At 39.3% G+C, this 26,630-nt stretch overlaps 1 protein-coding gene across 1 annotated transcript; it reads right to left on the bottom strand.

Annotated features, from left to right (window-relative positions):
* Positions 1-2,913: 2,913 nt before the first annotated feature.
* LOC102958189 (small EDRK-rich factor 1-like) lies at positions 2,914-3,097 on the bottom strand. The gene is given in 2 exon segments (XM_042973615.1): positions 2,914-3,019; positions 3,021-3,097. Coding segments are annotated over 2 exon segments (183 nt in total).
* Positions 3,098-26,630: the final 23,533 nt, after the last annotated feature.

Genomic DNA, 26,630 nt, shown 5'->3' with positions numbered 1-26,630 from the left:
TTTCTAATTAGACACGAAACTTATCATATTAGAAAATTTGAAGACACAGAAAAATATAAAGAAAAAAATGAAAATCACCTATAATCCCATCTCCAGAAACACCCACTGTTACCATTTTGGTGTATTTCCTTTGAAACTATTATTATGAATGTGCACATTTCTAACAACTAAAATCATATCACATATAAATTATCCTCCTTTTTTACTCAACTTTCTATCATGATTTTCCATATTGTTAAATATTATTTAAAATTATGAAATTTAAAGTCTACACAATAACCAATTAGTTATATATACAGTGATATATTTTTCAAAAATGTTTAATGTTTATTTATTTATTTTGAGAGGCAGATAGAGAGAGAGAGAGAATCTCTGTACTGACAGCATAGAGCCCGATGTGGGGCTCGATCACACAAATCATGAGATCATAATCTGAGCCAAAATCAAGAGTTGGACGCTTAACCTCCCGAACCACCCAGGCGCCCCTGCAGCAATCTATTTGTAACAGGTGATGTATCTATGGGTGTGTTTTCTATTTCCAATGTTCGTGATTAAAAGTACAGTTTTGCAACTGTTCTCTACATTTGTGAGTACAACGCCCTTCCGACCATCGTTAGGCACAACGCTTCACTTTTAAGACATAATCATTTGACAGACATATAAAGAGTCTAAGAATTTTTTGGAAAATTGAAAATAACAACTTTTAAACACTCTTTGAAAAATCACATGGGTAAGGAAAAGTTTATTTCATACAAGTCACTACATTTGAAGACTCGTTACTTTTCAAAGCCACGCTTCTCGATAGTCTCCACGTTGCTGATGCCACTTGCACAATCGTCTGTGTTTTGAGGAAACTGCCTAAACTTTCGCTGTCTGGGTGTCTGCAGATCCTGTCTGGGAAATGCGAACTCCGGCAGGTTTCTGTCTTCCTATAATGAAGGAAAGTCACCTGGAATAGCTTAGTACTGAAAGGTGTGCTTCACAGATACAGCAGCTCAGCAGGCAGGATCTTCTGGATCGTCAGAATCAACTATGAGAGCTGCGTAAAGTGGTGAGATATTAGGACGGCCTTCACCGAATTGCTACACACAAAGAGCTGAGAAATGCTTACCCGTACATTACATTGTCTTCGTAGTCAAAGTAAAGTGGAAAAATAAATGAAAGTTACCTAGATAATTCAAATTAATATACTTGGTAAAGAGAGTAAAAAATACATGTTTTCAACAAGCAGCCTCATTTGATTTCTCTGTCTTTGATTTTTAAGTGTGTCAATATATAATTGATTCTATTTTGAATTTATCATATTCATCAAAATCTTTATATATTAACATTAGGACCCATGAAATCCATTATAATTTACTCTTTTTATTCTGTCTAGTAGCTAGTCATAGTCAAGCGTCTAAAAAAATAAGTATCTTAGAACCCATTAGAATAAAAACTATACTACTCAGTGTGTTAGGGTTCAAAATGTGTAGAAACACTTGAACGCAAACCCACCAACTCAATCTCCTGTTTAGAAATTGGTGCCACACAGAGGCCAATCAAAACCAGCAGTGGGACTAAAGCAGGTTTTCTAGGACAGCAATTAAATCATTGTTTTTCTGTTTGCTTTGTTAAGGTTGTATCTGATAGTTTTCTCCATTGGAAATTTACTAATTTTCCTCTTTGTAATTAATAAGTATTTTGGGGGAGACACTCTGAGAAGACCTAATTTTTCATACTGGTCTCCATTTATTTTAGCATCCATGGATAATCCTTGGATGTAATAAATTGTCCCAGATTTGGCCAATTGGTTCCTGTGTCATTTTGACATACTACGTCACGTTTTGAGCCTTTCTTTCTCTTTCACACCATAGGATGGGCCAGGCTCATTTTTTTTCCTTGTCCTTTCCTGTCTGGAACCAACTATTTCTCCAGGGAGCCATGTTTCCTTTTCACTGGAGTAGATAATTGTTATTTGTTTCCTGAAGGTATCGGAGAAACAAATTTAGAACCTTGCCTCTGATTCCCAATCTATTTTCCCTAAACCATGGTGAAAGTCGGCACATGGCTTTTCAATTTCTCTTTAGTGACAGTATTAGAAAGAGTACTGGTGATTTGGCTGAGGGTTAACAAAATGGGGGGGGGGGGGCAAATGTCTTATCCATCTCAATGCCTCAAGCATGCTTTAGAGTGAAGCCTTCACCACTCTCAAGAAACAACTATGCTTTATCTTGATTGGCTAACATCATAATTACCACCTACATTTATATTGTTTCATGTAAGAGCAAATACAAAACGTTTATCAGAAAACAAACAAACAAAACCTAAAACGTACCTACTGGCAGACAGATCTTTTCTTCTCACATCTGAAAGCTCCGGTTCAGAAGGGAAAAAGGATTTAAACCACCAGTCGGATTCTGCCACTTTTGGTAACTCTATCAAATAGAGGTCATATTATCTCCTTACCAAACACATTTGAAAGATTAAAAACAAAGGAAAATCATGAGGATGATGCTGATAAGAAATAAATCAAATACCTTGTTGGGATTTGTCATCAGGTATGACGTTAACAGAATCAGAGCCACTTAAAGAGCTAACTGAAGAAATGCTGGCCTCTGTAGGAAACAATCAGTAAACAAAGAAAGAATTGGCAAACACAGATATATTGTTTATGCATAGACTCTGAAGTAGCAAAGCAGCATGTTTTGAATTAATTTACTCCTGGATCATGAGTTCATGAATTAAAATTGATTAAATTGTCAATGAGTCAAAAAGACTTCCAGAAAAAGGTGTATTACTTTTTTTTTTTTTAAGTGTAAGATAGTTTCGTAAGGATATGCCATAACATGTGACTGTTTGTGCCGGAAAATTTTGACCATAGAGCTTGCGATACGCCTAGCTGGCATAGCACCCAGGTTTTCCAAAGAGTCATCATTTGTCTCTTGTCTGCATAGGCTTTTTCTCATTAGTTGCCTTCTGCTTTAGCTGCATTATCTGAGTCCTTCTGCTCTCTTAAGACATGGTCAAGCTATCCTTGTCTTTTTCCCTTGCGAATTTCCCGGGATTTCTTCGTGATTTTCTGGAGGGCAAGTTCTGGTTGATTTCCATGGGTCATGCCTACACCAGACCAAGCCTGGAAGGGAGCTACTGGGAAGACCAATGGACTCATAGCATGCTCTTACATTTTCTATTAATAAGGTATATTCCTTTCTATGGTGGATAACTCTGTCTCTCAATCCCTCCATAGATATAGATGTAGCATTTAAAATATAAAAGTCAGCATTTGGGGCGCCTGGGTGGCTCAGTCGGTTGAGCGTCCGACTTCGGCTCAGGTCATGATCTTGCAGTCTGTGAGTTCGAGCCCCGTGTCGGGCTCTGTGCTGACGGCTCAGAGCCTGGAGCCTGCTTCAGATTCTGTGTCTCCCTCTCTCTCTGCCGCCGCCCCGCCCCCATGCTCTGTCTCTGTCTCTGTCAAAAATAAATAAACATTAAAAAAATTTAAATATAAAAGTCATCAATATGTTAGTATAAAATTAAGAATAAATATTGGAAATATTCTACATTAGAAATATTACATATTTAAATATCCTACAAATATTACATATCTAAATATTCTACAAAGATAGATTTTCAGAAATAAAGGAATTATTTTTAATTTTTTTAACGTTTACTTTTGAGAGAGAGACAGAGCGTGAGCAGGGGAGTGGCAGAGAGGAAGACAGAATCCAAAGCAGACTCCAGGCTTTGAGCTGTCAGCACAGAGCCTGACGTGGGGCTTGAACTAATGAACTGCAACATCATGACCTGAGCTGAAGAAGCCAGACACTTAACCTACTGAGCTAGCCAGGTACCCCAAAGGAATTATTATTATTATTATTATTTTATTTTTGGGACAGAGAGAGACAGAGCATGAACGGGGGAGGGGCAGAGAGAGAGGGAGACACAGAATCAGAAACAGGCTCCAGGCTCCGAGCCATCAGCCCAGAGCCCGACGCGGGGCTCGAACTCAAGGACTGCGAGATCGTGACCTGGCTGAAGTGGGACGCTTAACCGACTGCGCCACCCAGGCGCCCCCCAAAGGAATTATTTTTAAAGACTAAACATTTTATTTGCTTTATGGTACTTGTATTTTAAACCTATAAGTCTTTTAAAAGATCAGAATATAAAAATAACTTCTATGGATATAATAACATTAAATAAATGGGCATAGTTTAAACATTTTGAAAAAGAATAAATCAATAGGCCTCTCCAACTTTTATCTACAAACAATCATTGAAATAAGAATTTTCTACTTGTGGACATATTTTCAATAAATGATCATTTGTTCCTGAAATGATTGTTTCATTCTATGGAATTTCTGAATTTTCTTTAATAAGCTACAATTTTCTATTCAGCTATGAATATTCACAGATGGGTAGATCAGTAAAAATCAAACTGACCAAATAGAAGCTGACCTATTATCCATAGCAGAATATGGAAATTTAAAAAATCCTTCAAGCAGAGTCATGCTATCCCTTCTTTTCTCAGGAATAAACAGTATTTTATTTATGTAAAATTATCAGCTTTTAATGTATCCTATCAAGTGTACGATACATGAAATTAAAGCAATTATGAAATATGCACTTATTTTCACTTATTTTAAGAGTTAATGGTTGCATCAATGTGATATAATATAACAGAGTTAAAACAAAGAGATAAACCTTGACAATATTGATTCGAGAGAAGTCTGGAACGAGTTCTATTCCCATTTTCCTCACTGTCACAAACAGTCATCCAGTCTTGTTCCTTAAATTCTGACCAGGACCTGACACATAGGTTAATAACATCCCACAAACATCACCTTAAATCGCATTCTCTAGGAGTATCCTCTAGGGATGATACTAACTTACTTCGATAATACTGATTTCTGGCCAGCAGGCAACCAATGGAAGGAACTGACGCCATTCTTCTCCCTGTAAACAAGCACCAGTGAGACTTTAGAACAGTGACAGGGGAAGAGAGGACATTAATCACATGGGACTTCTTTTCTTTTTTCCATATATATATATATATATATATATATATATATATATATATTGCAAAGCAACATAATTTACTGTGTAATAAATATCTGATAAGAAAAAGTTTACACAAAACCGTAATCAAATATACTACAATAAGCCAGAAAATGCAATGTGTATATTTGTTTGGAAAAGCAAGAAAAACTAGATATCCAACTACAAACAATGCCCACAACTTATTCCATCTGAAACAAACCTAAAAGTTAGAGTAAAAGTGTTCACACAGCCACGAAATAGTCACTCACCTATTTTCCCCAATTTGTTCTTTTGAAATAAACGTGTTTTCAGGTTTCCTGAGAAAACACACACGGAAAGAATGGTAGTGATCCAGGAGGGACTGAGTGCCTCAGGCCAAGAGCACTCTGCAGGGAAGGTGGGTGTGCTCTGGGACCCCCGGGAACACCTTATATTTGGAAGGCTGAAACCTGAGCTGTGGCACAACAGAGGGAGGCGAAGCTCTCTGCCTGTCTGCCCTTGACCACGTCAGTGTGCCAACTGGGGCTGCAGGCAGCAGGGACTGACTCTGTAAGGTCATAGCTCATGACTGCTGGTCTCTGCGGGGCAAGAGGTGATGGCCGTGCATCCTCTCAGCCTTCTATTTGATCTCACACTTCTGGGGGAAGCACTACGCTGGGCTTTGCAGGGGGAGGGTGGCTGTGGGGGCTATGGGGGGCCACCCCAGCCAGGCTGCAGGCCAGCTGATGGAACTGTATATGCCCACAGACACAATGATGCAAAGCAGAGCCACAAGAAGAGCTCCCTGAGTCATTGAAGTCCTATGGGACAGGACGTGCGCTGCTGAAATTTATGGGCAGTCCACTAGAAGCTCAGTGAGAATAAGACAGAAATCATGGGTAATGAGGGGAAACTGGTGACTCCATGACATGGTAGCAATATTATTCACTCATTCAAAATCTGTATTTATATTCTAATTTTACTAACGTCCATTATGGGAACTGTTTTGCCATTTCACAGACTCCGTTTGTCATGAGTCAAATCATGGCTCCCCTTTTCACTGGGGCGGGGGATTCTCAATCACTGTTTCAATTTATTGAGTAGCTATTTGTTTCACCAGCTCAAACCACACAAAATTATTTGTGCCAGCTAGGTTCAAATACATTCAAAACACTGATTTTAGTATGCCATCGTGGTTCTTTTTAAATGTCTGGTCCACCTGGTTATGGATCCTTTATGTTGCTAACATTACTTACTTAACGCCTTTTCTCTTTCTGTCTTGGTTAGTTTTGCTAGGAGTTTCCCTATTGCATTGGATCTGCCAAAGAACTGTTTGTTCTTTTCTTTGTTTCTTGATTTTATATTTCATTATTTTCTTTCCTGCTTTTATTCTTCCTTTTACTTACTTTAGTATTATTCTCATTGTCATTTATTTCAAAATATTTTGTCAACTGCCATTATGACATTTCTCGAATGTTTAATTTCAAGATGCTTTTCTTTTTCCAAATCCATAAAAATTTCAAAATCTTTTAGTTTATTTCCAGACCCACTGTATTGTCAACAGAGAATGTTTCATTTTTATTCATTCTTTAAAGTAGTTTTTGGAGATGGCTTTCTGTGTATTTAAGAATAGTAGATACTCTTCATCCACTGCATGCAATCTTGATTTTGTAAGTGTCTATTAGGGCGTGTTACTTAACTTTGTTAAATTACATACTTACCAATGTGTTCCTGCTTGATCTACGAGTTTCTAGTATGATTGCATCATTGAATTCTATCATTTTTAGTTTCTTAGGTTTTGAAGCTATGTGAATAGATGTATACAAAATCACGATAGTATCCTCTCGGTAGATCTTGGCTTTTCTCTTCCTTCATCGGCACTAATGTTTTAGACAACTTTGGTCATTTCCCGCCCCCCCCCCTTGATTTTTTCTTTTTCCCCCGGACTCCGACTGGTCTAGGATTAATTTTGCAGCACTAGCTGTTTTGAAAGTAACAGAAGGGTGTATTTCTTTGCATCCCTTCATTTTCAACTTGCTGGTTTGCTTCATCGTGTAAAGCACCCTTTGGCCGTATTATTTTTTCCTAATTTTACATGCATCCTCTGTGTCACAATTATACTTGTTGTCTTTTTAGCCTTTGGTTTCTTGATGAGTTTTGAATGTGTGTTTTCAGGTTCACTGTGAGTGGGAGTCAACTTGTATTGTTCTCTCCCCTCTGCATCACACCCCCTGACTACACCACTGCCCCTGTCCTGGTTAGCGGTACCGAGGTTTTACCTACCTGACTCGAGTTTTTGTATTTTTCTGTTATAAAACTACTCACATTTATAGAGGTATTTATTTCTGTCACACATTAGTATGTGAGTTCCTCAAAGGCAGAGAGTACTCTATTCATTTTTGCTTTAGCAAGAGCCACCACAAAACCTGATACATGTAGTAGTTCTTGTTCTAGAAATCTGACAAAACGAACATATTCCTCCTGTGCGTGGTCATGAGGATTACACCTTTTGCTACAAATTTAAATGGCATAATAGGGCTCAGATTTCCATGCTATAACTGTGACATAATAGTAATTTTTACCCAATTGTTTTCTGACTTACTTTTTTTGAATATCTATGCATTAAGTTAGTTTAACCATAGTTTCATTCAGAATTTGTCCTAGATTTAAGTTATGCCGGGGTGCCTGGGTGGCTCAGTCAGTAAAGCATCCTTCTTCGGCTCAGGTCATGATCTCACAGTTCATGGGTTCGAGCCCCGCGTCGGGCTCTGTGCTGACAGCTCCAGCCTGGAGCCTGCTTTGGATTCTGGGTCTCCCTCTCTCTCTGCCCCTCCCCCGCTCATGTCTGTCTCTCTCTGTCTCTCTCAACAATAAATAACATTAATTTCTTCTTTAAGTTATGTTAACATTTTTCTTTGATTCTACTGAGAGAATGCCTGCCCAAGTGTGAGGACACACTACAGGCCAGCATGGAAGCTGGAACTGTCATTCGCAAATTTCTGTTCAGGAAGCCGAAAGACTCTGGCAAATGACTCTTCGTAAAGGGAAGAGAAAATAGATATAAGAACAAAAAAATAAGAAGTACTAATTAAAGTCAACCGCAACCTTTGTGAAAGCTGATCTATTTATCACATGTAAGATACCATTACTCTTTCTAATTGTATTGACATTGAATGAAGCAGTAAATGGGTATCAGATTGTTGTTTTGGAGAGCATGGGAATTTACGGTAAGAAACATGGTCATGCTTGTAGGTAATTTATCATGACCCTGTGCCATCACAGACAAGTGACCAAGTTTGCAGTATGAGATCAATGTGTGGCCGTTCTGGAAGACTTACATTGCCTATATCTAATTCCAGTCTGCAGTTACACAATATCTGAGTGTGCACAAAGATGTCAGGGATTTTAAATATGTACTAACATCCAGAAAAATAAACATGCCATATTAAGCGTCGATTACTCTATGCTTAATAACTTGTACCTGCAAACAAACATGTGTATGAGGTGTTTAAAAAAAAAAAAAGACATGACAGTGTGCACTAAAATACCATTTCATTTCATAAATTTGGTGGAGAAAATGACCAATAATTAGTTACTGAATGTCTCTGGGCCTTCCACACACATATAAAATGGAAATAAGAATATGTTAGTTTATTTGAAATCCAACGCAGTTCCAAACTATATAATTCAATTGTTCGTTTAAATTTCATGTCTGCCTGAATTATGTACAGTCTATGAGGCAATTATCATGGCTGTACAAAATAGAAACCAATTCCACGTACAAGCAGAGAAATGAGTTATTAGGAGAAGAGTCGTCAGTTCCTAAAATCAGTAGGAGACATGGAGAGGTGTGGTCTGAAAAGCCAGGTCATCCAGTGCAATCCTGGAAGCTGGGCAGTGAAGGACCTGAGTGGGGGTACAGCAGGAGGCGTCCTCAAACTGAGTTTCCATGGTGCGAGGACCTAGAATTGCCACAGCCACACATCCCAACAGCGGCTGGCCTTCCCCGACAATCCCTCCAAACAACAGGCACCCCAAATGCAGTGTGCCTTCTAACAAGCAGTGTGTTTAGCTCTGCACGGAGAGTGTTGGTGACTACTGCCTAAGAAGGGGAACCGTAAGAACAAAGTACTGTGGCACGTTCACCAGAGAATCCTACCCCCATGTGCCCCTTAGGGGGATAATGAGGGTCCGGGGCTAGGAGTGCCTTTTCTCACTGGCCCTTTGCTCATAAACTTTCCCAACAAATCCTATTTCTCAACACATACCATGAAACGTTTGCACACACTGTCCTGAGAGGTATTTACTACCAGAAAGCGGCCCAGAAGGAATCGGGCTTAGAAGGTGGCAGGAACTAAATACTCTTCCCTTAGCTACGACCAAGTCTCCAACCCAAAGCGCCCAGTAGAACTGATCTTGTCTAGGTCTAGGTCATGTGCTGACATCCAGCTACATAGAGACACAACATATCCTTGCCGCAAAACTGCTAACTGCACTTTAGGAACTATTCTCTCCTTTCTTTTTAGTATTCATTGGACATGGTCCACCTAACTGAAGACTACATTTCTCAGCCTCCCTTGCAGCTAGGAATTAGTGTGGACCAGTGAAATGTGAAAAGGGAGTGGTCCGTCCTCAAGGTCACCTCCTTAAAGACCAATCCACTTGCCTTGGACTTCTAGCCCAGAAGTAAGAGGTCATAACTCACGGGGTGGCACAACTGTTCTTACATCAGAATGAAATGAAATTCTTATGCGGTGCATCTTGTTACTGGTATTCAATTTACACTGCACACTGACCCTTCAAATCCCTCTGACTTCTGTAGTGAGTAGTACAGAGTGCTGGATCCCCCACACGGGAGGGGTCCCCAGATGCCAGAATGCCAGGAGCAAAGACTGAGCTTACCAGCACGCTCCACTGTCCCTATTCCTAACATGCACCTTGCTTTATGGAGCAGTTTTCATCTCATCCACCACCGGCTCTTATTTATACTGTGTACCTGACTTACAAGCCTTCCTTTTCTGCTCTCTTCCCTGACCCCTTGAAGCAAAGGAGAATTCATTTCAATGACTTCCTCGTGTCTTGTTACTACTGGGTGGGCTAATGAGTCACTTGCCAGTTACGCAAATAGTCAAACATCTATATATGTGTGTGTGTGTGTGTGTGTGTGTGTGTGTGTGTGTGTATTATCAATCCAGGTCTTGATACTTCTTTGCTTTGGTCCACATTCTCCCTGATCAGTCTCCAAACATTAGTCACAATGTGAAAACGTGGATTGATCACTTCTTAATAAGCCCTGGTCTTGATTCTTGAGGTTCCCCCCACCGTCCGCAAAGCCACTGGGCAGGTGAGTATTCTCTATCTGTGGTCGCCAAATCCGTGAGAGCAGTAATTAGATCCTTTCTGAGCACTATCTCACAGACAGGAGAAGATGGCTTGCATTCTTGGTGCAAAGACCATTTCTCAGTAGGCTCTATCTTTAGGATTCTCTTAGTCGCCAGTTTTCAAAAGTCGCTGTCAGTGTCGTCTTCTGAGAGTAAGGCATCTAAATAAGCAAAATAACTGGCAGAACTCCCCAAGGCTCAGCACCCTGCATTCTCCAGGACTGGCAGGATGGAGTCTGGAGAGCTTGGGAGGAGACTCTCAACAGTTGCTTCATCAAATGCTTTCTTCTTCCTAAATGTTGAGATTAAGTAAGCAAATACACTGAAAGTAATAAATATGCTAGCGCCTAAAGGACTTGTCTTCCATTTTCTCTTGGTTTTATGCTTTGAGGCAGAGACAAATATTCATAATTATCTAAGTCAGTGTTTCTGGCTTGTGACTCCTATGCCTGCTGAGTTAGGTACTTTCTGTCCGTAATGACCAATGTAACGAGTACTTGCAGCCATAGGAAACAGTTTGGAGACATGAACACACTTTCTCTTTTGTGTCTTCCGTAGCATATGTAAGGACAACAACAACAAAATCATGGGATTTATTTTTTTTTTAATTTTAGATTGTAGATTAGATTTTATTTAAAATTTGAATATTAGATCAAACTCCTAAACATCATTTGTCTTTGCCATAGTCTAATCGCTTTCATTTCCCACAAATGCCAAATCTAAGTACAAGGAGGCTGTGTATTTTGATATGCAAAATAGCAAATACAGATATTTTGATGTTTTGATAGGATCTTTGATACCAAGATCCTAATCTGAATGCATGGAGTATCTGATGATCTGACTGTAGGTGTCTTAGGCTCTGTTCTTAGGAAAACATGTGCATCCACATACAGTTTTACTAGAGACTTCTTTCCCCCCAAACCCCAAAAGAATGAAAAGGGAGTGGTGAGAAAAGGTGCCCTGTGAACTTGCCTTGACAATTTCATAAAGAAAATAGGATGGCACTTCTACGTTGTTCTTAACTGAAGCAAGGCTCCAGGCCTTTGCTCTTGTACATTGATGAGTCTCTGAATGTGGGCTGCCCCAGGGCGACACATGCCAAGGGAAGGGTGAGTGTGTGCTCAGTTGACAGAGACCCCTGGAGGACAGCTGCAACTCACCAGCAGCGAGAAGTCATGGTGGCTGGTGATAAGCACCTTTGTCCTGAAGGGAATCTGGGCAGTGCTGCCAGGTCCCCAGATGCCACCCTTTGTATTGCTTGAGTCAAGTACTTTCAAGAGTTTGGGGACACCTCTTTGGAGTCTCCAGCAGGTTTCTTTCCCTGGGAAAATTGAGGAGAAGAAGGTGAGTGGAATGCAGTGTAATCCCTGCCAAGGCAGCTGGACTTAAGTCACATCACATAGCTATGCTCCCACCCTTTACTGTCCATCTTGCATTTCTCTGACTCTTGGCTAGCACCTCTGCTAGTCCAAATGACCTAACCTGGAAGGCTTCGCAAATCTTCATCTCTGAGTCTCAAAAGCCACTGCTCATTTTGCCCTTCTTAAGCTGAGGATGTTTGTGTGGGGAAGGCACGTTCCCCAGAAAGACCTATTTTTATGACTGCCTCCTGGACCTGAGCTCATGAAATGTTCCATTTCATAAGAGTGGTTTTGCATTTCTTTGGCCTGGAGCCAAGCTGTGCCAGTTGTCTAGAGGCTTAGTCCTAACAATGTGATTTATGGTGGTCTGGGTTTCAGTAGCTGAGGTAAATCATGCAGGGGCTATATGCCCACATGACTGATTCTCATTAAAAACCCTGGACTCCAAGGCTGAGATGAGCTTCCCTGACCGGTAACACTCCACACATGTTGTCACGTCTTTACTTGGGGAATTTAGTATGTTCCAAGTGATGCTGTGGGAAGAGACTCCTGGAAGCTTATGCCTGGTTTCTCCAGACTTATACCAACCAGGGGAATTTTGGAAGTCCATCACCATCTATAGGATCCAGCTGGTTTCTAAAGGGGCCAGGCAAATAGATTAAATACATATATGATGGCGACCACCACTCATGCATTCTTCGTATCCTTAGAAGTAGAATTAGTATCAGCCACTCCTCCCAAGGAACAATTTTAAAAGTTCAGTATCTTAGCCATTGTGTGTGGGGGCCAGTTTTGGAGGCTTTTACCTGGACTTTCCCACCAGTAACTCCTATACCAGAGGATAATGACCACTATAGTCGTTCTGCCAACCAAGGAAAGACACTGGGCACAGTGGACAAAGCAAGTGTAGGTGGTCAGGGCTCTGCTAATGATCTAGGCTCTATACCATCCACTCTAACAAGGATGTCATGATGATGTTTCTTATTCTTGAGAATCAACTTCAACATAGTACTTTTGTTCAGAAGTCCTCAACATGTCTATATATTCCCATCCCATGGTGTGTGAATGGCCCTTAGGTCCCTTTGGGGAAGACCTAGGGGGCTTATTTTCAGATACACACTCCATGTTACAGGATCTTAATTCATGGGAACGCAGCCCTCCTTAGATCAATGAGTTCCAGATATGAGAACGGTCTAGGATCCAGAAACTAGAGTGCTGTTAGAATCTTTGGCTTTATCTTAATTGTACACATTAAGCAATATTCCTGAGATTAATCACCTATATTGGCCTTAGGAACACCGTGTTATACAAGCCATCTCACTGTAGGTTAGGCTCCCTTTATGGCCACTCTGACCTTACCACCTATTCTGATATTTGCACTCACTGAGCTTCTCATGGTTAAGTACCATAACCCGGCCTCTTTTGGGGGATCTGGTTATTCCCATTGCAATTAGTGAGTCACATCTATAATATCACCTTTTATTCTGAGTCTTGAACTATAAAATCCTCACTGTGCTTCTCAGTGAATCTGGTGCTTCTCTCTCCAATGTTCTCCTTCTCATTTTGTGAAAACAGAGTATCTCCTGGAAAATGTAATCATTTTGGGTCTTCTGACCTTAAGTAGGATATCTACTCTAGCATGACCATTTCTATCTCAGCCATCTTCCACAGTGATTCTGGAATTCCTATTGACTTTGTTGTTACAGCAGCCCTAGCAAACAAATACACAGGACAACTGTTAAGATGTATACCAAGGGTGAATTGGGACAAAACACCAGTGGACAGGGATGCATTAGTATCCATTGTTGCTTCCAAGAATCAGCCTGGCAACATATTGACATTGTAAGATGGTCTTTCCAGGGTGTTAGATCCTATATTGTGAGAAAAGTGACCCTTATCAATAAACTCTCCCATTAGCCACCTTGACCCAGCACCATAATGCCCAGTGCCATTTGTATTCACCGAGGTACATGTTGGAAAATCCTGCAGCTCCTTTAGAATATACTTCCTTTGCACTTAACATTACCTTCAAACAAAAAAGGAACTCTGATTTTAATAAAGAAGAGTTGGCCGTTTCTGCAGACACAGAGGTTTTGGGACAATCTTGGCAGTTGACTATGTTTTCTGTGCATTGCCTCAGATGTCCTTATCACAATTCTCAGTGTCTGTTTTGTTTGTTTGTTTTTTGTTTTGGTTTTGGTTTTTGGTTTTTGGTTTTTGGGGTTTTTTTTGCAACTGGGATCCTGGCCTTGAAGAAGCCAGCTTGCCAAGGTCGAGAATTCAATCTTCTTTCAGTTCTCACCCCCTTGGAATCAAGTCTTAGAGACTTACCCTCAGTTTTTTTCTGCCTTCTAGTTGCAGGAGAGAACAGTCCTTTTATATGCTGCCAGGTAGCCATCTGACTTCTTATCGTTCACCTTACATCAGTTAATAATCTTTGTCCTCCTTTTGCAGATTTCCTCCAATGCGTCAGTGATATTCAGCTACAGACAGCTCAGCCCATGCATAGCCTTATTAATCGCTTCTTCCTCTGACCCTCTCAGACACCTGAGATGCTGCAAATGCTAACGAATCCCCTTCCACTGGTATCCTGTCCCAGTTCACCATTGGTAAGCATTTTAGCAGTTGTCCTGTGTATTTGTTTGCTAGGGCTACTGTAACAAAGTGTTAGGAACTGGGTGGATTAAACAACAAAAATGTATTTTTTCACAACTGTGGAGCTCGAAGTCTAAGACCAAGGTGTCGCCCACTTGGTTTCTTCTAAGGTCTCTCTTCTTGACCTGTAGATGGCTGTCTTCTCTCTACATCTTCACATGGGCTTCTGTATGTATCTGGGTTCTAATCATCTCTCTACCATGTTAGATTAGGGTCCCACACTAATGACCACATTTGAACTCGGTTACCTCCTTAAAAGCCCTATCTCCAGAGTAGAATCATATTCTGAGGTCCTAGGGATTAGAACTTCAATTTCGGGGTAGGGGGACACCTGGGTGGCTCAGTTAGTTGAGTGTCTGACTCCTGATTTCAGCTCAAGTCATGATCTCATGGTTGCTGAGATTGAGCCCACATCAGGCTCAGCACTGACCGCAAGAAGCTTGCTTGGGATTCTCTCTCTCCCTCTCTGTCTCTGACCCTCCCCCGCTCATACCCTCTCTCCCAAAATAAATACATAAACATTAAAAAAAAAGCCTTCAATTTCAGGGGAACACAGCTCAGCCCATAACAAACTTCTCAGAGCATGATAGGTATCATTGGCACTCCACCCATCACCAATGACAGGGGCCACATTGTCAGCCAGCTGAAGGGTGATCCAGCTCCAAACTCTCAGCTCTGCTATCATATTGCCTTTGGCTGGGTTCCCTGGGAAGCAGACTCTGAGATGCACTTGGCAAGGTTTATGGGTCATGCCAGAGGGAAGCCTTGAACATCATCTGTTCAAACCATCTATCTCTTCATCAATTACATTAAGTAACGCTCAGACGCCTCACTAAATAGAAGCAAGATTTCAACCACAAATTGTATGCTAAGGATCAAAATTTTAATCTTGGACATGAATTATCCATTTCATTGAATATCCTGAATTATATCAATTTTGATTCATCTTTACCCATAAATATGAGCATTATCATTGCTGGAAGGTGACACACATAGTTTCTGACATAAAATTTCACACACTGAAGTCATCTTTTCACTGATCACTTGACTAAACTTACACAAAACAATTTCTTATTCAGAATTGAAACCAGACAAAATGAGCTTTAGAAATAGAGACACAAAATGCATTTTTAATAGCCTCTTGTAATTATCAAAGAGCCCAAATCAACCCATATTGCTACAGGCATTCGATTGTACATTATTTATCTGATATAAAAATTTTAAATGAGATCTACATATAAAAATAAAGAGTAGTTTTAACAGCGGTGTTAGTTTATTATACTTTTCATTCTTTATGCCTAATTGAGGATATAATTTTCAACTAGGGTGTTATTTCACTACCATCCTTGTGTTTTTGTTTGTTTTTTTTTTTCTCTTATGGAAATAAAGGCTGCTGAACTTTCAGATTGAATGTTAGCGTTTATAGATAATCCAAAGCTCAAGATGGAGTTTGAACTTCAGCCCAGGGAAAGCCATGTATCTTGATGAGTTTCATCACAAGAAAGGAAGGGGAAAAAATTACCTTTGGCAGAATCTTCACAAGTTATTTCCAGAAACCATAGAAAATTCACTTGTATTGCAAATCCATTATGATATTATAAAATCATTTTTTTTTATAATCAGGATCAGTAGTTCAAGGTAATTATATAGTTAACTATAGAAAGATATAAGCAATTAATGTTACATTAATCATAGACCACTTTTCTAAAGTATTATTATGTTTATATGTATTTAAACACATATACTCAATTACAAAAACATGCAAGGAGATAGGGAATTTTAGGTGCTTCTATAGTAAATGTTTGTAAAACAACAATTTTAGTTACAATCCAAGGAAAATATTGGTAAAACATTTGCTAAAAACAGAGTTATCTCAATATATGGCAAACCTTCTATCTATGCATATATAATACTGAACTCAAAGATAAAATTGAATATTCTTTCATGATTCCACACCCATTTCAAACTATTGGTGAATGTGTACAACTATTTTGGGGTTTTATTATTTCTTAGCTAAGCCATATTTTCCTATGTATCCCCTAATATGGGGATACATACAACCCCTATGTATTCCCTAATGTATCCCCATCTTCTGCTATGACCACCTTACCCTTATCCCCACTTTATTTAGAGTCATGAATATTTGGCATTTTCCTCTATTTTATCCTACCCTCCTGTTGCAACCCCGAACAACATGGCAGATATCTGGACCCAGGAGCTGAGAGTGAGATAATAACACTGGAAGGCAAGTGTAAGAGTAAAACAGTGCGACAGAAAATATAGCCATCTCTCCTGCAGTGTTTTCAGTCACATTAAAGCAGGGAGAGAGGACATTCCTATTTTCGTGGAATGTGTCCATTTCTGTTGAAGCCCTAATAGCAGTTGTTCAATCCCTATCATTATTCTGACTGCGCAACATAACACGTCTCAGGCACAATGGAGAAGCAAAAGAAGCATCCCTGGCGTTATGTTGTTTACAGTCCAATTGGTGGAGATTATTTCACACAGAGACACTCAGAAAGAAGACCCATGGGAAGGAAACTGCAGGTGGTGAAAGTAGCTTTCAGGGTGCTGAGGAGGGGGCAAGAGGGAGTCTCAGGGTGGACTGGTGCCTTTTCTTGTGGTGAAACGAGAAACCTTTGTAACTGAAGGATTTTTTAGATGTCCCATTGCAAGCAATGTGCTAACCATAAAATATGGAGCTAAGGTAAATAAAGTGCTTCAGTCTTTGTCATATTAGTATTCAGACTGCATTTAAGTTGTAATTAAAACACATTTTTCTCTGAATGCACATTTAATATGCTCAGTCAGATTGATTAAATACCCCCAGCAAGCTGATCTTTCACTCTTTGGTTTCCAAGATGGCATATGCATTGATTCAGTATCTCGCTTGTGATGTGTTCACTGTCTTCATCTCTCACATATTCCAAATGAGGACCTTCAAGCAACAGAAGAATGTCTAAACACAGAATTTAAGTAACACATCATAGGATCGCAAATTGCAATAAATGATGTATCATATGCCCCTTAATTATAAATTGTTAATCCTTTTAGTAAGACAATTTACATTTCACAGAATTGGGGAAAAAATGCAATTCACATTTCAGGATTGATAGGTAGAAATCAGTTTCCAGGTAGAACTTTGAGTTCGTCATATAAGGCAAGACAAATGTCCTTGAATTTAATCCCCATGATATACAACTTTCATTTATATCTATTGGTAAAGAAGGTTAATGAAATTCAGAAGCCAGTCCATTTGGTCTGGGTTTTGTCTAAATGTGCTGGGGTAAGCAAGATAGCAAATCAGTCCCCCCATGCCTTCATTTCTTCTTGTGAAAATAGAGCTATTACAATTTAAATATCTTCCAAGGTGTTATATATAGGAATCTTTAAATTATTGTATGCATTTGGAAAGCGTGACACATTATACCACTTGTTACCAATTTAACCCAATTAGTGTTCTCCTTTTACTTTTAAATTAATCTCTAATTGTACATTAGACATCTGTGAAAGATCATGAACTATTTGCAGCCTCTTTTAGTAAATCCCCAGGGGGATATATCTCCTGGAGTTGGGTTACCAGAGTATATAACCACATTACAGGACGTGAATGGCTCCCTTCAGCGAACTTCATTAAAACTAACTTCCCTTCGTCGTTAAAATACAGTTTGCCTTTGCAGCAGCTTTTCTTGGTGAATGTAGCCCTTTTGTGAAGCATCCTACACTGAAATTTGAAATTTTATTTAGAATCGCTAACAAAATTAGCATATCTTTTCTGCAGTGCTTATGCTATCAAAACATATAATGAGTGCAAATTCCGTGATATTATTTTATAAAAAATAGTCTGTAATGGGTTTAGAATAAATATAACAGCATCCACTCTTTCATATCTGGTGGGAATACCCTGAAAGAGTTTGTTTTAACTTTTAATTAATTAAATTTTCCATACAGGGGAGGAAGTGTTTATGATTTTTCAATGAATATTTATGAAAGCTCATTGTCCAAAATTCACAAGTCTTCATTCAGACTCAGAAAGGAGTTTATGAATATTTCATCAAAAACCAAGATCACAAAATGAACCACTTTGTAATTCTTTCAAGAGCCACAATAAACAATGTCCATGAATTAAAATCATGCATATGTTAGTAAGCAGGAGTATTTTTTTTCCTTCTGAACATATATTACAAATGCCTACTTAGGATCAACAGTGCCTTAGATACCACTCTCATTTTAGGAGCAGTATTAATGGCTCCACAACTCACACATATTGTCAACATCCTTCAAAAATTTGAGGGAAAAAGGCATAATTCCCAGACTGAGTTTACAGATAATAATTACCAAATCCTGAAACAGGAGTGGGAAACTAATTTTACAATCTAGAAATCGGGGATCCATGCGTCGTCAAATGACAGACTAAGATTAGAACACATTTTCCAACATGTAGTTCAAGGTAATAGTTATTTATAGTGTAGTTGCTATGCGGCAGGCACTTGCTGCTATTTTTATCTCCAAGAGTCCTGCGGACTTCAGGAATATTGACATTTAATGGACTGTCATATCCCTATCTACAATAGAATGGGAAGGTAGGGATTGAAATCCTAATTGAATTTTCATTAAATTTTTTTTAATGTTTATTTATTTTTGAGAGAGAGAGAGAGAGAAAGAGAGCATGAGCAGGGGAGGGGCAGAGAGAGAGAGAGGTAGACACAGAATCTGAAGCAGGCTCCAGGCTCTGAGTTGTCAGCACAGAATCTGACACGGGGCTTGAACCCAAGAACTATGAGATCATGACCTGAACTGAAGCCAGACGCTTAACTTACTGAGCCAGTCAGGCATCCCTAAATGCATTTTCAAATAGACATCTGCTATTTACCATTCATGAGTATTAGTCATCATTTTTTTATTTGCTTTTGTTGTCCAATATCATGGATATTGTTCTACAGACATGCTGAAAGCCAGTATTCTATCTGTAAATTCTCAGTGTGCCTTGAATATTTGGGTTTCTTCCCACATAGACGGTATTCATTCATCCAAAGGTATTTTTTGAGTGTATACTATATACCAGGACCTAATATGCAGATACATAAAGTTAATAACATAAAGTCCTTGGTCTCATAGACACTAATGAGCAAACACATTAATAATATAATTTCCAGGAGGGAAATATCCTACAAATAAAATTAACTAAGCAGAAAGACTGTTGGGGGGAAACAAATTTACGTATGGGCATGAGAAACAAGCTCTCTGAGGAGGGCTCCTTTGGGTGAAGTCTAAAGGAAGGAACAAACTCATACATTATACCACTGTGAGGAAAATTCCAGACAACAAGAACAAGTACAAATGCTCCAAGGAAGAACAAAGCTTGGAAAGAGAAGGAAAGACCATTGTGGATTTAATTGGGTGAATGAGATGGAGAGATGAAGGGAAGTCATGGGAAATGCAGTCAGAGAGGTGAGTGGAGACCAGTTCACTCATGAACTTGCAGGACTTGAAGAACACTGATTGTGCTTTACTGTAAACACGGTGGGGAGCTGTTTATAGGTTTTTAATAGAAGTGTGACATGTCTGATTTTCATGTTTAACAGCTGTTCTATGGAATAAAGACCGAAGTTGTCAAAGTAGAAACAAGTAGCTAAGTTAGAAGGTCATTGCAAATCTCTGAGCAAGAAAATAAGAGCACAGACATAAAATGATAGTGCTAGAGCTCAAATTATATACTTTAACAGTGGAACTGGTAACATGTGCTTATTAGCATAAGGAGTAAGTGGAAAAAAAAAAAAAGACTTCAAGGTCTTAGCAACCGAAGAACTGACGATGTCACTGACTGAAATGGAGTAGATGACCACAAATTGAGTCTGGTGTCTTGTGTGTCAGGGCGTAGAGACCAAGGGCTTTAGTTTAGATAATTTCGAAACGTGTACTAGACAATCGAGGAGAAATGAACACGGTTATCTGGAGCTCAGTATAGGGTCCAGAACTTGGGTTGGAGATGCCAATTCTGGGCATTACCAGTGTGACATGGTAGTTAACACCAAGAGCCTACATGAGATGATCTATTGAGAAGACGTATGGAGACGTGCAAGGAACATGAGGGGTTGAGCCTATGGCAATGCCATGCCAACACTTAGAAGTCAAGGAGAGCAGGAGCCAGCACAAGAAGTGGGGTCTGAGCACACAGTACAGTCGAAGGTTTTACAAATGTGGCATCTGAGGAGTCAAGTAACATACAGGTGGCAAGGAGGAAGATCTGTCAATTGCTTCAAAACAGTACCCATCAAGTTGTCATAGGGAAGCCACCAATGACTCTGACAGGAGACCTAGGTGAGGCACGGTGAGGGCTTCCAAGAACTGAAACCAGAATAGCAACGGCGGAAATAATATGAGGGCTATTTAGTAAAATAGAACTCAGAAACCAGTTGACCACAGAGTCCAGTATGACTCACAGAATGAGACCACAGTGCCATTCTCTAAACAGAAAACACAAAGAAATAATCTCATTTTCAGAAAATGTGACGTGATCAGTTTTAAACATATTTATACTGAAGTACTTGAGGCACACGTGGAGCTGTGAAGAAACTGGAAAACAGGCTTCAAGCTAGGGTTAAAAAGATATATGCAAAACAATAGAATTTTTTTTTAATTTTTTTTTCAACGTTTTTTATTTATTTTTGGGACAGAGAGAGACAGAGCATGAACGGGGGAGGGGCAGAGAGAGGGGGAGACACAGAATCGGAAACAGGCTCCAGGCTCCGAGCCATCAGCCCAGAGCCTGACGCGGGGCTCGAACTCACAGACCGCGAGATCGTGACCTGGCTGAAGTCGGACGCTTAACCGACTGCGCCACCCAGGCGCCCCCAAAACAATAGAATTTTAAGGAACACCAACACCAACATTTCAAGAATGCATTGGACAAAATGACCCTGCCTAGAACATAAGAAAGAAGAAACCTGATGGGGCACCTGGGTGGCTCAGTCGGTTAAGCATCTGACTTCGGCTCAGGTCATGATCTCGCAGTCCATGAGTTTGAGCCCTGCGTTGGGCTCTGTGCTGATGGCTCAGAGCCTGGAGCCTGCTTCGGATTCTGTGTCTCTGTCCCTCTCTGACCCTCCTCCGTTCATGCTCTCTCTCTGTCTCAAAAATAAACAAACGTTAAAAAAAATTAAAATTTCGAAAGAAGAAAGCTGAGAGAATTAATTGACTTATATAGGATCTGTGCTTCTTGAGTGATGATGGTACGTTATTTTAAATTCCCTTGTCTTGGTGTTCCCCAAACTTGTTCAATCTGGCTCCAAATCTGTGCGTGGATATAAGGAATCTGTAGTTGCTTCCACTGTGGTAAAAAGAGAGAGAAAGGACAGAAGTTATTGAAGGGTATAATGATATAATATTTTTTTTTCTTGAAACTCAGTTTCTTTTTGAACACCGAATTCTAACAAATATTGCCTATTTGTGGATGAAGGAACTACGGCTCGATGTAGTGGAAAGGAGATAGTGCTGAAGTGAACTTATCTGAGGTTGAGTTGTGATTTTCCCTCTGGTTAGTTGTATAGTCTTTGGCAATTTCAATTTACTGCATCCTCCTGACTCCCTCTCCTCCTCTGTGGAGTGAGGATCATTAAACAAACTCCATGAGGTGGCCGTAAATATCACCTATGACAATCTTCCACCACAGCACTTGGTGCATAAATGCTTGAGAAATACAAACTCATTTCCTGTGCCTCCTGTAGGGTGTGTGGAAGAACTTTCACTTCTATTAAATCTAAGATCAAGAACATAACGATGTTTTCAAACCTATTTTAAAATTTCGATAGTTATAGTTGGGGAAAGTTGAAATAACACAGCTTGTTTTTGTTATTTACAATTTCATTACTTTTTATAGAGGTAAAATGTGCATAGAGTGGAAGGCGCATATCTTAAGTGGGTAATTGGATGGTGTTGATAAATGTATACACCTGTGTAAGCACCATTCCACTCAAGGTGTATCGCACTTCATCACCCCTTCGTGTCACCTCTATCCTCCCCAAAGAGCCGTTGCTCTGAATTACATCACCCCTGATGAGTTATGCCTGCTTTTCATTTCATGTGAATGGAAATATACGCAAAGTATTTTTTGTGAATGGTTTTTAGCACTCGTTTTATCCATGTACGTGTGTATACACACCCATGCACACACACATATAACTAATCCACGCTGCTCAAACTAAGCAGTTTAAGTAGTTTACTCTGTCTCTTTCTTTTTTTTTTCTTTTTATTCCTGAGTAGAATATTCCGTCATACAACTTTATCACATTGCTTACCCATTCTTTTGTTGACAGACATTCGGGTCATTTTTGGTTTCTAACCACTAAGAATAAAGTGGCTATGAGTATTCATGTACAAGTCTTTTTGTAGACACGTGTTTTCATTTCTCTTGGGTAAATACCTAGGGATGAAATTGCTAAGTCATTGGAATAGGATATGTTTAACTTTATAAGATGCTCCCAACCTTAACAGTGGCTGTATAATTTTACACTCTCACCAACACTGTGTGACAAATCCATTGCCTCTTATCCTTGCTGATATTTATTGTCAGAGTTTTTAATATTATCCGTCCTGGTAGATATGAAACAGTATCTAAGGATGCTTTTGATTTGTGTTTCCCTCATGACAGATGATGTTGGGCACCTTTTCATGTCCTAATTGGTCATTCACGTATTTTCTGTGTGTGAAGTGTCCAAGTTTTTGCCCATTTTTACCTGTTTATCCTTGATTACTAATTTGCAGGAACTCTTTATTTATTCTAAATAAATTTCTTCTATGTGAATATTTTCTTCCAACATGTATGCTTCCTTTGCATTTTCTTCATGATGTCTGTTGATGGGCTGAAGGTTTTAATTTTGTCAAAAGCCAATTAATCTTTTTTTTTAAATTATGTTTATTGTCTTTTGTGTTCTCACTACAAAATTTTTGCCTATCCCAAGATTGCAAAGACATTTTTATGTAGACGTTTTATGCCTTTAGATTTCATGTTTGGTATATGAGCGATCTAAAATTATTTTATATGAACGTTAATATTAAACAATGTGTTTTCATATATTCTTTTTTTTCTTTTCCTTTTTTTTAATTTTATTTTTTAAAATTTACATCCAAATTAGTTAGCATATAGTGAAACAATGATTTCAGGAGTAGATTCCTTAATGCCCCTTACCCATTTAGCCCATCCCCCATCCCACAACCCCTCCAGCAACCCTGAGTTTGTTCTCCATATTTATGAGTCTCTTCTGTTTTGTCCCCCTCCCTGTTTTTATATTATTTTTGTTTCCCTTCCCTTATGTGCATCTGTTTTGTCTCTTCAAGTCCTCATATGAATGAAGTCATATGAGTTTTGTCTTTCTCTCACTGACTAATTTCACTTAGCATAATACCCTCGAATTCCATCCATGTAGTTGCAAATGGCAAGATTTCATTCTTTTTGATTGCCGAGTAAGACTCCATTGTGTGTGTGTGTGTGTGTGTGTGTGTGTGTGTGTATATATATATATATATATATATATATATATACCACATTTTCTTTATCCATTCACTGATCGATGGATATTTGGGCTCTTTCCATACTTTGGCTATTGTTGATAGTGCTGCTCTAAACATGAGGTGCATGTGTCCCTTTGAAATAGCACACCTGTATCCCGTGGATAAATGCCTAGTAGTGCAATTGCTGGGTGGTAGGGTAGTTCTATTTTTAGTTTTTTGAGGAACCTCCATACTGTTTTCCAGAGTGGCTGCACCAGCTTTCATTCCCATGTTTTCATATATTCTGAATTTTCCTCAATGGTTAAAATTTTAATTGTTTTATGACCAGATGATGTTTATGACTAAGTGCAATTTTGGGGTTGGAAATATTATCTCCCTTTGAAGCAAACACACTTCAGGGCACCTGGGTGGCTCAGTTGGTTAAGTGTCCCACTCTTGATTCTGGCTCAGGTCATGGTCTCATGGTCATGGGATCAAGCCCCATGTTGGGCTCTGCACTGACAGTGGGGACCCTGCTTGAGATTCTCTCCCTCCCCTCTCTCTCTGCCCCTCCCCCACTTGGCCCCTCTCCCTCTCTCTGTCTCTCTCTCTCAAAATAAATAAATAAACATGAAGCAGACACATTTCTAATCTTACCTGACTAGTTGCCTTGTAAGCTGAGATGTGACTCAATTAAAAAATATTCCACTTTATGGGGCGCCTGGGTGGCTCAGTCAGTTAAGCGGCTGACTTTGGCTCAGGTCATGATCTCACAGTCTGTGAGTTCGAGCCCTGCATTGGGCTCTGTGCTGATAGCTCAGAGCCTGGAGCCTGTTTCAGATTCTGTGTCTCCCTCCCTCTGACCCTCCCCCGTTCATGCTCTGTCTCTCTCTGTCTCAAAAATAAATAAACACTAAAAAAATTTTTAAAAATATTCCACTTTACATCTCTAAAGTTAAAAAAAAAGCAATCTGTGTTTCACATCAGCACTTATCACAAATTTTAAGAAACATCAAAAATTATAACAACAGTAATATAAACAAAGTGCTTCAAGGTGTTTAGAAGAGTACATGAATATATAGAAGTGATGATCAGTAATTAATAATTGTATCTTTAAGATTTCTCTCTTTAAACCTGTTTACAATGTCTGAAGAAATACAGATTCAACTTAGAGGAATTTTTATTTGACCATCTTAAATATGTAAAACAATCTACAGACCACTTCTTTTACAACATAATGGAAACATAACCAGGACCTCAAATTATTTTTATATTAACCTTTCAGAAGATAATGATTTCTGACTTTGAAAAGAGAGGAAGTCCATTTTAACACTCCATAAATCCTATTTCTCTACATTAAAGTAAGAAAATGGCCAATTTAAGCGGTCTGACCATTATCATTTTGCATTATGCTCTCTGCAGTTGTAGTTTATAAATTGTGCCAGTTTTATAACTGTTTTTTTTTATTTCTAAAAAAACCTGTATATTGAGCCAGTAAGTACCTGTCAATTTGACATCAGTCTGCATATGTACTGTTGAAACAATGGCTTTTCCTGCTATCTACCTGGGTTTCTATATTTTAACTTGGTGCTAGTGATCTGTTAATTCTATCTATCTATTATCTATCTATCATCTATTTATCTATCTATCAATTATCTATCAATCTATCAATTATCTATCATCTATCATCTATGTATCTATCTATCTATCTATCTATCATCTGTCTATCAACATCTATCTATCTATCTATCTATCTATCTACATCTATCTATCATCTATCTATCTATCTATCTATCTATCTATCTATCATCTGTCTATCAACATCTATCTATCATCTATCTATCTATATATCTATCTATCATCTATCAATATCTATCTATCATCTATCTATCTATCTATCTATCTATCTATCTATCTATCTATCTATCATCTGTCTATCAACATCTATCTATCATCTATCTATCTATCTATCTATCTATCTATCTATCTATCATCTATCCATATACTATTATCTACCTATCTATCCATTTATCTATCATGTATCTACCTACCTGTCTCTGCAACTGCATCAGTCTCAAGCAGACATGAGTCCAGAAGACAACCCTCTTCTTTGCTCTGACCTTATATGAATGGCCTACCCATTTTGGGGTGCAGACAGAAACTGAGGAGGCAGGGGACACCAGCCATGCCCCAGGGGTACCACACCTGTTCCTCTTGACTACAACCTAATGCCTGCCAGTTTTCTGTTTTTCCTGATCTATCGGACCCACATGACTTCCCCGATTGTGGAAGCAAAAGGAGAGCCATTCTGTGCAAGTGTCCTCTCCCTCCCTGCCAAGACTCAGGGACTCCAGACACTGACTCTTGGCACCAAGGCTGTTGGTGACGGAAAATGAGGTCACTGCCTCTGCCCACTGTTGCAGAACCAGCAGCACCCAGACCTTTCAGCACACCCTGGATGATTGCAGCAAAACTTCATTTGCAATTTTTCTGCACGTTTTCGTATGGTCTTCCCATCCTGATGTAGGCCTTGGCTCTATACGTGCTCAGGCTGGGGAGACCATACTGAGAAGCAGCGCTTCCCTTTGCCCTGACTGCTGTCCTAACCCAAACTTGCAAGTGCCTTCCTTTTCTTTCCTTAGGATTTATGTGTCCCAGAAATCTTCATCAGCACATGTAGAAAGGCCCCTGTGGGACCAATGTCACCAGATATATAGGATGCGATCGTAGCCAGCAAACTCCTGGTA

The sequence above is a fragment of the Panthera tigris genome, chromosome F2 (assembly GCF_018350195.1).
Source record: "Panthera tigris isolate Pti1 chromosome F2, P.tigris_Pti1_mat1.1, whole genome shotgun sequence".
Classification (NCBI taxonomy): Eukaryota; Metazoa; Chordata; class Mammalia; order Carnivora; family Felidae; genus Panthera; species Panthera tigris.
The sequence above is the reverse complement of the archived record's forward strand: the minus strand, read 5'-3'. Positions and strand labels throughout refer to the sequence as shown.